This window comes from Mytilus edulis, chromosome 1, assembly GCF_963676685.1.
Source record: "Mytilus edulis chromosome 1, xbMytEdul2.2, whole genome shotgun sequence".
In the NCBI taxonomy this organism is placed as follows: Eukaryota; Metazoa; Mollusca; class Bivalvia; order Mytilida; family Mytilidae; genus Mytilus; species Mytilus edulis.
The window spans coordinates 68,619,184-68,634,357 of record NC_092344.1 but is presented as its reverse complement, the minus strand read 5'-3'; the positions used below and the strand labels follow the sequence as shown (position 1 = coordinate 68,634,357).

At 31.3% G+C, this 15,174-nt stretch overlaps 1 protein-coding gene across 2 annotated transcripts; it reads right to left on the bottom strand.

Moving 5' to 3' along the window:
• Nucleotides 1–3,183: 3,183 nt before the first annotated feature.
• LOC139487958 (uncharacterized) lies at nt 3,184–14,535 on the bottom strand. Of its 2 annotated transcripts, none has more exons than XM_071273248.1 (5): nt 14,397–14,535; nt 11,647–11,745; nt 8,991–9,203; nt 7,047–7,268; nt 3,184–5,149 (listed from the first exon to the last, which is right to left on the bottom strand). In XM_071273248.1, the coding sequence occupies exons 2-5, from the start codon at nt 11,699–11,701 to the stop codon at nt 4,878–4,880; spliced, it is 762 nt and encodes a 253-aa protein (XP_071129349.1). In that variant the 5' UTR covers nt 11,702–11,745; nt 14,397–14,535; the 3' UTR covers nt 3,184–4,877. The 2 variants fall into 2 exon arrangements, with proteins under 2 accessions (XP_071129349.1, XP_071129342.1); XM_071273241.1 differs by lacking the exon at nt 14,397–14,535 and adding an exon at nt 13,843–13,972.
• Between the last annotated feature and the right edge of the window lie 639 nt (nt 14,536–15,174).

Below are 15,174 nucleotides of genomic sequence, written 5' to 3'. Positions count from 1 at the left end.
TAATACGAATTTTAGTCAACAGGATGTCACTGGAATACCAAAAAGGACGTGTCTGTAATATACACCCTTGAAGACCTAACTGAATGTTTCGTTCTGACACGACATCTATGATATCAATAATTCTGTCATGCCTATTATCAATTCGGGAGGAAGCAAACACAAATATATAATAAGATAACGTAAATAAAATTTAAAAAGAAAAAAAAAAAACCTATAAGTTTTTCACCGAACATACCAGATAGGGTCTGACTTTAAACTGTAACGTGTCTTAATTAGTGACCGTTCCGAATTGATCCAGTATCAATTTGATATAATTTGAAGATTAGTTAATAAATAAAAATACTTTTAATAAAAACAATTGAGACGTCCATTATTTCGATGTTTACATAGATATAACCTGGGAATATTGTTAGTGAGGTGACAGGATAGAAAAAAGTCGATTATTAAAAGAGTTTAATTTCACTTCATGGTACACGGCTAGAAATTGGCACAGTCTTACAAAAATGATTTTACTTGAATTCAAGATTTGTCGTCTGGAAGTCGTATAGAACAGTTTTTTTTAATCTGAGCTTCTAGTCAGCAAATTTTACTTCAAATGCAGATCATTAATGGCCTACAGTTTGGCGTTTTATTCAAAAGATGCCCTCGAATATCTTTTATTTTATTTTATTCAAACATCAGACATAATGCTCTATACATTTGGCGAAAAAGTTAATCCTAAAAGCCTTTTGATGACAAATTATGAAGATAAAAACTGCTATTAACGTGGACATTTTGTGTTTTATCTGATTCGAACATCATATCATACAATAAATTGCTGATGAATAGATTATATCGTTTCTACTATAAAGTAATAAAACTGTTTTTTTCTTTTCATTCACAAATGTTTTATACGGTAACATTGTTTAAAACGATCAATTTTGAACTTTCAAAAATCTCTGCTATTCAATCACTAACTTAAAAAAATCCGTCCCGTCCATGATTGGGCTGAATACATAGTTTTCTTGTAATAGTTTTGACTTGTTTTTGTTGATTGTTTATTGTTTCGTTGGATTTTTGGGGTGTCCGTAATTCTTTTTCTAAGGTTGTGTTAATATGATTTTATTTCTATAAGAAGTAAAATAAGTTTTTCAGTTGCTTGTTTTAGAAAAAGGGATCCGACAAAATCCCCAAAAGATAACAAAACTAAAAAGTCCGTTGAAACTTGGCTTTAACATGTCAAAGAAGCAAACATTCATTTTTATCCCTAAACTAGTGTTATTTTCTTAAATACGGAAAAGGATAACTGATTTTTTTTACCACTTACAGTAAATTGAGGTATTTTGACACATTTGGTTGGTGTTATGATGAAATTTACCCTAAATTGCGCAGATGATTGTGACTTTAGTTCATTCATAGATGTACATCTATGGTTCATTCCATTCGCTTGATAGTTCATAATAAAAGGGGATACGAATGATGCATAAGTCTACATAACATAATGGTATTTACAGTTCGCACTACAATTTGAATTTCAGAACTTTTTCAAAGACCTAAAAAACACTTTGCTTAGTTCTTTGATTTCAAAACCAGATATATTGAAGATTTCCGGTCCCTCGTTTACCCACAAATAAGTCAGTCAGTACTTACATTATCCAGTTAGCTTGTGCTAAAAGATATTACAGAAACTAGAATGTTCGCTTCATATCTTGACCTTTTCTTTGATATTGATTCAGTTTGAAGACCATCAACAAAATTGTATGACAAATGTATGGAAACGGTGAGAGGGGGGGGGGGGGGGGGATTGTTACTTTCCAATGACTACTTAAAACAGGCCGCATATTTTTAAGTTATATTCACACGTATTAGTCGACGATGACAAACAAAATTCTGCAAAACTCTACATAACCCACCAAAGATTAACACAACACTTACTGAAACCCAGGGGCTATTTCGTAAGCCCTCGGAAGGTTTTTACCTTTAAACTCTGTCGTGACCCACCTCAATACCCACATATTTGTGTCTTAAAGATTCTAGAAAAAAAATGTAAAGAAAACTTGAATGAAAGAGCATCATTTATTTATTCAAAAGTTATTATTTAAATCGATTAATCCTCGGAATTATAACGAGACTATTTACAGAGGACGATATACATTTACAAGCTAGGATAAAAATGTCTAAAAGGATATATCATAATGGTATTAAATCAATTGACAACACATTTTATGACAGTCATATGAAATATGGGGCGGGGGTTACATATATGTATCGAATATTCATTTTCTCTCTTCATATTGTTAAAAACACAGTATATACCATGAGTACTGGAAAACCAATGAATCTTGAAAAGAGTAACGGTATGGCAGGACCTCGACTTTTAAAAATATATATATTTTTTTTAAATTTGAAGCCATGTTTTTCATCATGTGTTCTTTTTTTTTCTTGGTTTTGGGAACTTTTGTTTGTCTTTTGCTTTTCGGCCTTTGTCGATTCATTAGAGTCGTATAATTCTAAATTACATCGCGGTTAATTGATTCTTTAAATATAGTATCAAATAAGAATTGCGATAGCAAACATAGAAATACCATTTCATTTAATTCTTACCATTAGACGTGAGATGAATCTTAGTGCTGACAGATCTAATGATAATTGAGCTGATTTCCAATGTCACGCTTTCATCTGTTTTTAGGAAATCATATGTCAGCCGTCCTGTTGTCATAAGGATTGGGCATATATTTTCTATTCAAGATAATTGCTCTTTGACCTATTTATATGGCATTATAGAAATAAATTAAGAACACACATTATTAAGGTTCATCAACAAAATAGAAATAATGGCCGTGAGTGAAACATAATATCTACCATGAGTATTAGAAAAACATCACCTATTGTTTGTAGATATCTATTGTCCATTATAAACAGTCTTGACATATAAAGCTGCTGAAGAATTCCTCCTCCTCCTCCTCCTCCTCCTCCTCCTCCTCCTCCTCCTCCTCCTCCTCCTCCTCCTCCTCCTCATCATCATCATCATCATCAATAAATATATATCATTACTCACATTGTATGAAATAATGCTTTTATATTAATGAAGGTGCGCTTTTTATAATGTCTACACATTTTAATCTTCAATTGCTGGCAATGTATAGGCGTACAAAAATAAATGGATACCAATAACATTATGTTTATATTTTGCTGTGTTACGTATTTGTTTTTTCCCTTATTATTTTATACATAAATTAGGTCATTTGTTTTGGTTTATTTATTAAAAATTCGAAGTCTTTTATAGCTGGCTATATGGTGTGGGCTTTGCTAATTGACGAAGGCTGTTAGGTGACCTATATTTGTTTAGATTAACAGTCGCCATGGTCGCAAATCTTTATTAAGAGTAATTAAAAACAAAAACGAAAACATTATCTTTATGAAATGTAAATTCGATTATAAAACATTAACAAACATCTATCTATATATACATATAATTCCTGACATCACTAACGATACCTTAATTGTCGAAATTCGGAAAGTATGTACTAATTTTGTAACCTTTAGTTAACGGTATACCATATTTTCCATGTTTTCCACAAGTTTATAGTTTTCTATTTGGTATTAAATTAATAATGAAGATTCGTTTTGTTATATCTGGTGATCCGTTAATTTGGTAGTCGCCAATGATGTCAGCAGGTTTAAAGAATATCCGTTATTCGACCTGCTAGTCAAATGCGTTTTGTTAGAATATACTGGTTTTTTTTTACTTTTTTGGTCTTTTGGAAAATGTTGTTTGTGCTGTATTTAGACCCCTCTACCAATTGATTTAATTTTGCATGCAACGTATAACAATTACGGTTTTTATCCAACACAATCATATGTTCATACTTGTTAGTAATAAACATGTCTATTTATATACGCAAAACGTTAAACATTACACCATAGTGATTGAAGAGACATGTAAATGAACGTTATATACAAACCCATGCTATGTAAATGTTCTACATGTTTGAGTTAAAATAAAAAAGCTAATACATCAAAGCAGCAAACCATAAAAACCTTTTACAACTTCAAGCGCACTAGCAATAAGCTATCAGATTTGTGCAAAATAGGAAATATTGAATCATTGCACAAGATGTAAGTTAAAAAAATATGTTAGTAACACGTCAACATGGTCAAGGTCACAATAAACAACAGGCATAACTAATCAAAATAAATACATAAATGTACATGCAGTTACTTTTTTATCCAGTTCATAGAGTAATACAAGAGTAAATGCATATAAATGGATATGACTTTAAAATCAGAACATATTTGCAATTGGCTATACCATTTTAGCCTCGTATGACGATTGCGTTTTACCACACACTAAAATGCTAAGGTAAAACACAAAAACATACTTGAATCAAATGTTGACACAGCATGGCGATGTCCTAAGGATAAGATAATCATCGTTTAAATCCATACACAATTTCTTGTAAAAAATATGCAGCACTAACATTTCAAGAGGCCCTGTAAGTGGCTTAATTAAACAACACCAACATGAAAATACAATAAAGAGTCGCGTTTAAGTCCTAAAAGTTTCTCCCCAATTAACAGATTTTCAAATCTGGATATGACAAAATATTCAGGTTCTTAAAGCTCTTGAACTGCGAACGTTTTTTAGTCTTATTTACATTTAATGATGATTCAAGCGTAACCCATGTAAACGACACGCGTGTCTCACGTTCAAAGTGTCGAGCCTAGTGATTATGATGAGTGTTTTGTTAAGTGTTTTGAAAATTTTACTATATTTTACGTAATATCAAGTCATCACGCAATTATAATGATTATGTTGAGTATTTGATCGGTTTCATAGCAGATGACTAGAGCAGATAATTTTTATGGTACACATTTGTTTTTTGTATTTGACATATTTAGCGTATATTTGAAACAAATAAACATAACTGTGGAACAACCAATACTTGAAATACCGACATACATTTGGTACAATTACAAATCTGTGAGGTCCATCCTGTAACACATCCTTCTGTACAAACACCTGTTTTTATATCCCATCTGTTATTTAAGCATTTCTGTTCGTCACACCCCCAAACACATGAACCATTTTCAGGATGACAATGATGGCCTATACATTTAGAAGAACATGATTCAGAACAGTCTGTACCCCACATACCTTTCTCACAACCTACAAGTGATGTTTAACAGGTTTTATATGTTACATAGAAAATAAAATAAATTTGATACATGTATATCTGGCACAATTCAGATAAAAGGAAAATTACACAAATTCTGACCTTCGAAAAAAGGAACAAGGCATAGATTCGTAAGTCACTATTCCTGATAAGAATTGAAGGTGTTGAACGCTTTACTCTCAAGACAAAACGCAGATCTGACACATATTCCTGATACGGTCATTTGAATTCACACAGAAATATATGCTGACCCTGGGAATGTAGCTGATGTAACTAGATAACCAAGAACAATGGACGAGAAAGGCAGAGGAAATAAGGTATCAATTATTATAATAATAATAATATCTTGATATAGCAATGCTTATAATCTATGAAGGCACAGTGTGAATTATCTAATGTTAGTAAATTCTCTCCAAAAGTCTTGTTTTACAACATCGTACTGAAAACAATTCCAATTTTCGAACAGTTACATTAAATAGATTATTAGTTCTCTATTTAACATCCCAAAATGAATAAGTTGTGCTCCCAAGATTCAGGTATTATTCAACCTAAATGCAACTGTTAACACATTTCCCGATGATTGTATAACTTTCATTGATATTTCTGCTCATCTACAATTATATCCTCGTTTAACTAAACAATCTTTCAAAATATTTTTGAAAAGGAGGCACTAACCGAAAACATTTGAAATATTACAACATTTTCATGAAATATTAAAAAATAATTAAAGGCATGGAAGTGATCTAATAAGTGAAGTGTATTCGTTACAACATTTGTCTTTATGTATATTTCAAACTAAACATAATGTGTCACATATTTGTTTTTCATTCATTGTATTTTTACATAATTATGGCCGATAGCTTTCTCGTTTAAATTATTTTACATTTGTCATTTCGGGGTTGATAATTTCTGTGCCATTTGGTTTCTTGTGGAGAGTTGTCTTATTGGCAATTGCACATGTTACACCACATCTTCTTTTTTATATGAGTTGAGTTAAAGGTCAATATACAACGAAAAATAAAACAAAAAACTAAATTGTATTAATAACTTCAAATGCAACAAATACCTCTGATGGACAGGACATGTACCTATATATAAAAGATGTACGTAAGAACAATGGTTATAATAACAAATAAGACAAAACGAAATATAGAGTAGATGTCGAAAAAGAGCAGGCTAATACAGCAACAAGACATCACTCGCGCCCGGGAAGCGGAAGGGATTACTATAAGTTGCAATTATCTATGAATAATTATGTTTAAAATAAATATCAACGAAAATTTATGCAGAAAGTACAACCGTCTGTTAACGCACAAAAATCCTCAACCCTGAAGTCCATTAGAGAAAAGCCCTGACGCGTTAAAAAACAAACACAACTAATGATTAACAGCTATGGTTCTGATAGTTGTTTTAGTTTTCATGTACTGGTTTAACAAAGATTTTTGTTTTACATTTTGTTATGCCAAAGCCTTGTATTGCATGATTGACAATTGTAGGTTTGCTGATTGTTAAAAAAAATTGTACGGTAAAAACAAATATGCTTATATCAACGTCCGTAGTTTCGAAGTTGATAAATGTCTCATGCAACAATAAAACCATATATCCTTATTCGTGTATTGCTAGATTCATTTGTTATTTTATTATAATTTTTTATTTTCTCTAATTTAATCATTTGTGAAAAACATTCTTCATTTAACGGTACCTTGTGAGGTGCACTTTGTGTACATGTAGTCTTTTCGGTAAGACTTTACATTTAACTATTTAAGAAACCCGTCATACAAATAAACCTAGCTTTGTCCATTAAAAACGACTGAAATTGAAGTAAATTAAATTCTAACAATGTGACGCCCAAAGGAAAAACCATGAAATTCTGAGCAACACAAAACCTACCATTAATAGCAACGTAACACAATTCAACTACAGGTCCGTTATTTGTTTGGACATCTCCTTTATCATCATAATAAATGACATATTTTCCAAGTTGATTACAGGGAATATTCTGTGTGATGTTTGGGATACCAGGATCAGGATCTTCATAACAGAGATAACCATCAGGTGGAATAGTTGATGTGTTGGTCACATATAGTTTAAATCCATCCATGCGAACAGCATCTGAAATTATGTAATGAACGTTAGATGGCAAATCTTTCAATTTCTAACTTGTAAGAAGAAGTAAGTTACAAATGCAGATAGTCTTAAAAGTCTGTAGTTGATTTATAACATATATGCTTACAGTAACTGTTACTACATGTTTTAAATTCGTTTTTAAATTGCACAATATCAGCAAATGCAGTTTTTTGTACCACATTTGCATCCCCCAATCCCCTTTGGGTTTGTTCAAGACTGTGAAAATCGTATACAAAGATACCGATATCAATATATGAAATCGAAAGCCGTTCCTGAGATATCCGTCTTTCAGATCGCTCCCAAAAACTCAAAAAATAGGGATATATGAATTACTAATGAGTTATATGGCAAAAACAGAGTCATGCACATGTACAACATAATCAATATAATAAGATGTGACGTCTGATTGTTATAAATTGAAACGTCGGAATGTGAGTACTTTCTAAATTTATAAAAGACAAAAATTACAAAAGTTTGTTCAACACTTTGCTAGTTAACATGTAATAACTGATTGGCTGATTATATTTAAGTTGACTAACAGTTATCAACCATAGATATTCGATGATTATGATTACGGTTGCTGCTTACAAGGAAGCTTACAAACCAAGAGATCCAAATGGTGAAGTTGCAATTACCCCTTCGTAAACTTTATGCAAACCATTACGAGTTTGTTGACCGTTATGTAATATTCGTTTAACGGATGACACCGGATATATTCCCAATGTCTTAACTGCTAAACCGTCCCCTTTGCCACGAATGTGACCTACCAAATTCAACTATTTACTGGATTAGTAATAACATGAACAAAACGACGGATGCCACATGTGGAGCAGAATATAATTACCATTCCATTATGACGTCAAACGGTCGATTCTACGTCAGACTTAATCTTAATCTTAATATTCGGTCCCAGTATTTAAAATCTTTCAATCCTTTATGAGTGGATATAACATACATTAATGAGAAAGCATGAATGAGGTAGTTTTATTTGATATATGTCTTCTTATGCTTCTTTGTTAAATATTTGTTTGTCTATATTGTGATAAAGGTTTTAACACAATGTTAACTGCTATACCCCTTTTTTGACATTTTTACCTATAATGTCTGTTTGTTTTTTTCACGCATTGTTATCAATATAAAGGAATTTGATACGACTGTCAAACAAATGAGAGGTTTGGCTCGCTACAAAACTAAGAAAATGCCTGCACCAAGTTTGGAATATGACAGTTGTTATCCATTTTTTTGATGTGTTTGAGCTTTTGACGTGGACTGTCCGTTTTGAATTTTCTTTGGAGTTCAGTATTTGTGTGATTTTACTTTTTCTTGTTGAAAATTGGCGCACTGAAAACATTTTTTTAGTCAAAGTTAAATCATCGCCAGAAACTACATCTTTCTGTATCAAAATTATATTATTCACTCTTTATCTTGGTTTAAAGTATTTATAAAATAAAAAGTTGCGGTACGAGTCCATTTCGAGTGCTTTGTGAGTTAAAAAGTGAAATATTATTTCTTAATTATGTCTACCCTTTGCATATTAGCTTAATCTAAATATAAAATAATGCCATCAATTGGGTTTTGTTTTCTTAAATTAATTTTATTACTCGATTATACACTATAAAGTCGTATGAACCCCACCAAATTATATTACAAGGCATTGTTGGTAATAATCATAGTATGGTAAATGCATAAAAAATGATGTATACTTACAATCTTTTCTGTAGTAAATTGTTATATCTGTGATGAATGCAAATTCGAAAGAGAATTGAAATCCCCACCATGCTATTGACGCACCGTCCGTGTTCGTGGTTGAACATGAACCCACAGTATAGTCATTTGTTATAGGTGGAAGTATTGCAGCTTCTGGATTACTTCCACCAAACAAAGTACTTTGCGAAGCATTGCCATATGATGTAAGGTTATCTATAAAATAAGGATCAATAACAATGATTTTGGTAACATTTATTTGGGACTATCATATTCCTGCCTTATTAGTGTTTTTTTTTAAATATTGTTATAGTTGTGTTCTTCAATGTGTGTTTACATGCTGTTATTTATAATGCTACTTGCATATGTGCAGTTGTACACGTTCTTTAGTCGTGTCTTAGTTATCTCATAATTTCAGATTTTAAGAGGTATAAATGGTACCAAAAATCCATGATTGCCTGACTAAATTGATTCTTAATCAATATTAAGGAGTATCTAACAAATTTGTTGTCAATATAATGGAATTTGATGCGACTGTCATACAAGTGAGAGATGTCGGTAGCTTTGAAACCAGATTGAATCCACCATTTTCAACTTATGAAAATGCCTGTATCAAGTCAGGAAAATGACAATTGTTTATCATTCGTTTGATATGTTAGAGCTTTTGATTTTGCCATTTGAGTAAGGACTTTCTTTTTTATTTTCCTCGGACTTCAGTGTTTTGGTGATTTTACTTTCTACATCCAATTATTTATGCAACTAATGTCAAGTCAAAACTATCGATTTAATATGTTTACATACAAGTGATACTAAAATCATAGCTATCATGATCACTGTCGATCACATTTTCGAACCGAACAATGGTTCACAAATATCATTATGATTAAATAAGGTTACCATTGATATAAGTTAAGACAGACACCCATAGTGAACAATTATTTTAATCAGTATGAAGGATTTTGAATAGACGAACATACCAGAGTTTTGTTTTATTTGAGAAGTTGTCATAATTTTACAAATGTCATTACATCATTCAAGGGATGACACCATTGTTGCCAGCTATATATAGTTGTGTCGGACTATTTTTAGAGCCAACTATCAAATGAAAATATTGTTCAAAATATGTCTGCAATATGTAAAACAAATGTAAAGTAGTGATTGACATGTGTTTACAAACTGACAAATTACCAAACCGAAAATCACTAAGACTTACTTTTACAACATTTGATCCCTGGATGAACAATGTTGAAAGATTTTTTATTGGCAAAAATACCCCACCATATGCTGTATATGCATGTTACAAATCGAGAGCATACCGTTAAACGGTATTCGTTGGTCAAGGTATGTAATATTTGTTTTTCGTAATATGTTTGTTATTATTATGTCATTAGTTGTCTCATTCCAAATGTTTCGTGGTCTTTTATACCAAACTGTACGTAATAATTTTGTTCTCATTCTTGTAGGCCAAAAGGTTGCCTAAAATTGCTTCATTCTACTTTCATAGCAATCATACATGCACATCATATCTTTATTGTAATACCATTTTATAAAAACCTGAACAAAAAGAATAAATCATACTAACTGAATTATTTTCAATTTTACAGATAGATAATCAACGTTACTTCGCATTAGAACGAACTGAGCTATACTCTCATAGAAATGCGTCCATAACGTTTTATTATGAACCAATTGACCATTATCGTCAAGGCAACATAACATTCACAACTACACAATTTTACCCAACAGTCAAATATGACTTTATGTCGATAACATTTGTTTTTCATTAACCATTTTTGTATACTAAATGTGTAGAACTCTTTACAGCACATACAGTTTGTTTTAACATGTAAGATGGTCTATCAAACTCGAAAAAAATCATTCCAGCATTTAAATACATATCTTTTTGAATACTTCAATAACTTTCTGGTAGGAATCTTCAGAGAAATAAAACAAAAATTACACTAAATAAGCTACTTCAATGTAGAATGTAAAAACTGTATAGCAACGTTTAATCCAATCTAATAATAAAAGTTTTAAATATACAAAGAACATGTTTTTTTTTTTTTAAATAACATTGAGAGAGGAAATGGGGAATGTGTCAAAGCGACAACAACCCGACCATACAGCAGACAACAGCCGAAAGCCACCAATGTGTCTTCAATGTAGCGAGAAACTCCCCCATCCGGAGTCGTCCTTCAGCTGGCCCTTAACAAATATGTATACTAGTACAGTGACAACGGACGTCATACTAAACTAAAGTTATACATAAACTAACATTATTCAAAATAACACAAGACTAACAGAGGCCAGAGGCTCCTGACTTGGGACTGGTGCAAAATTGCGGCATGTTTATGAGATCTCGACCCTCCCCCTATACCTCCAGTCATGTAGAAAATTTAACGCATAATACGCACATTAAAATTCAGTTCAAGAGAAGTCCGAGTCCGATGTCAGAAGATGTAACAAAAGAAAATAAATAAAATGACAATAAAACATAAATAATAACAGACTACTAGCAGTTAACTGATATGCCAGCTCCAGACCCCAATTAAACTGATTTGAAAGATTATGTCTTCATCATATGAATATCAGGCACAATCCCTCCCGTATATGTATATTTATATACATTTGGATTCTACCATTCTATATTTAAACTTACGTTGTGCCCTTATTGTCAACTGAACAGCTGCTTGTACTAACAACTCGAATAACATTCTTGTTTTATTTTATGGGGCATACGAAGTAGGGTACTATTTTGCTAAAATAAATGAGAACGGTTAGTTAAATAGTGGATTAAAAGTAAATAATACAAAGGAAAAAAGTGTGGTTGAACAATATTTGCTTCTTCCAAAATATTTAGTTTCTAAAATTACTGTGAGAATTGGTGAGTGAATGAAATGTGTGTAACGTCATCAACATGTTTCATAGTAACGTACATTGACGTAAGACAATTAAATGAGTATAAACAAACCTATAGATGAAGCATATAAAATAATATGATTGAAAACGTAATAGTTGATCGAAAATGTTTAATGCCGCCAGACCCATCTTACTGGGTAATATAAAGGTTTTTGTAGTTATGCGAGAGTTTGTAAAATTCCATTTAAATATGTATAAGGTACTAGTTACATTATATTCTCGGTACTTTTTCAAAACTATTGAGAGGTAGATGGATTCTTCAAGTATAATTTTATCATGTGTTTTTCTAAAGTGTGTACTTATTACAAATAGATATCGGGCTAACGGGAAGAGTTTGTTTTCTTTTTATTTCGTAAAAATATGCAATTTTCTAAATATTGAATCATTCTATCATGTGTCGTCGCATCGATCTTTATGACAACTGGTTTACCCCGAAGCTGTTTGCGTTTGTTGTAATATGAATGAGACTAACAACCATGACAATAAACTAAACATTGTGTTACCATTTGTATTACCATCACTTAAATCGAAAAAAGTGAAGGTGATATGATAAATTGATCTGAAAATTCTAAGTCAAGGAAGGTTAACACACATGTTTATAGTCTAAAAATGAATCAATAGTTTCAATTGCCTTAGTAAAACATTACGATTTACTCACTTTAGGTGAGTTAAAAAAATATTAACGTTTGTGTATACATGTTAAAATGCATATTAGAAGATAAAAATATAATGGTTTGCTCTTTTTTTTCTGGAAAAATAATAGAAAATGCAAGTTATGTTATGTAAGATTCCTATTGTGATAATATTTACGGATAACAGAATAACATAATATATTCGAACAGTAACATTACGAAAGTTAATCGCTGGTGATATATCACATGCATAGGCATGACTAAGTGGTTTTTGTCTTTATTTTAATTTATTGTTAGATTAACATTGGCAGGTTTATTGATGGTCCCTTTTCTTTGAAAAGAAGATCAAACAAATAATCTTATTGTATAGATGAACCAGCCTCATAACCATATAAAGTTAAATTATGTACTGACTATTTGTTTCTTACGGTATATATGTTATATTGCTTGTTTGTGTTCTTCAACCTGTACGCAATCGACTATGTATTGATCCAACAACAACAACAACTTTAGGAAGTGAACGGTAAAAGGAAAATGCCTTGACAAAACATTAAACTGTAAAATTACAGCTTATTAGAACATAATCTCAAATGTATAATTGCATTTAAAATTAGAACATGTGTGTGTAATTTCCATTTACCAGAACATCATGTTTATTCTTTTGTTTATATATGAATGCAGCTATTGATATTATGAATGCAGCTAAACACATACTTCAAAGTTTTATTGTTATACAACAGACCTGGAAAAAGCCACACACTCGTATTTGTATGATAAAATTAAACTCATTGATCAACACGGGTTTATGGTAATGATATTGACGTATTCTATGTATACAAGTAGTACTTAGCTTGTTACCTACATATTATAAGTTACATAGTGTGTTAGTGACCTAAAACGATATACACGGGGTCAGGAATTTCAATATTGAAGCGCAGCCCGAACCCCATACGGAATTTACTGAAACCGTATATATCGTAGTAGGCCACAAGAACACTATGTAGGGGATTTTTCTCACCGACTATCTTTATTTGTTGAATTTAGACTACAGATGTCTCATTTACAACCATACCACATCTTCTTATTCCTATATTAAAGTGTTCAAGTGTCCACTTTTAAGATCCTACTTCCATTGGTTTGCACAAAAACACTAATGTCAACAATAACCAATTAATATCAACAACCTTGATACAACAATATTAAACAGAATTTTCAATTCTTTTAAATAAGCAAATAGTGCCAAATTCAAATCCGTAACTCCACTACTAACTGTGTATTCATATTAGCCCCGCCTCCCTACTTACCTAATATGAAGTATATACACTCTCCACGCGGACGCCTTCAACAAGTCATATTCCTCGAAATGTATAGGAGGTAAATACCAGGTATATGATCCGATTTGATGACATGAGAGGTCAGACTTAGGCGGTTGTAGAGACACCAATCACTGATCATACAAATAAAATTAACTACATCTTCATAAGTGAACTTAAAAGATTGGATGAAAGTCAAATATGACAAAACTATAAGCACCCGATTCAATTTTATGAATACACATGAATACACATAAACATTTTCGATTGTATAAACTCACATAAGCATATTTGATTCTATAGAATCTAACATTTCTAATCGAGTAATAGTATAGATAGTTTCGAAACATAAACTTATGTTGATCTAATTATGACAATCATTTTTTTGACAAGAATAAACAAAAATTAAATAAGGAAACATTTTTACCTAACCGAATTTATACATAAATAATGTTAAAACGTAATTTATGCTATAATAATATCAGTTAACTGCAGTTCGTTTACACAATCAGAAATGTTTCAGTCGATAATGAAAGTAAACATACCTGCCTTCGAATAAATCAAATTATATAAAATAAACACTCCACTTATTTCATTGGTATTAGATAATATACACCATTTTAAATGAGTACATCGTTTCACCAATTATTGTCTGACATTAACATGATTAACTTGTTATTCAATAGTGCGTTTAGAAAAAAAGTACAATGGTTACTTTTTAAATAGAATAATTTCACAACAATGTCCTTTTTGTAAGTTCACGAACGTGTGTTATAATCTGTATAAAACATTATTGTTGCTCGATTGAAAAGACGAACATCATTTGAATGGATTTGTAATGAGGTTATATAATTTATTATGTCCTGCTGCTCAATGTAAACATTATACATATAGTTCATAACATATATGTGAGATTTGAAAAAACGCATTTTTCTGCTAGATGCAAACATGTCCTTATTTATGTAATTAAACTTCTTTACAACCAAACATTATCCACAATGTAAGATCAACAGTAGCCTTTGTTGATACATTCGTACCAAGTCAGGAATATGACAATTGTTATTCATTCGTTTGATGTGTTTTATCATTTGATTTTGCCATCTGATAAGGGAATTTCCGTTTTGAATTTTTCCCGGAGTTTAGTATTTTTGAGATTTACTTTTTGCTATATACTTACTCGAGAAAAAATAAGTTAGATATTGTTTGAACGCGATAACAGTTCTATGAGTAAAAGTCCTGAGGATTTAAATATTTTCGTGGGTACCAATTGTCTTAGGTGCAATGGTGTGTGTTGATACATTTGTACCAAGTCAGGAATATTAC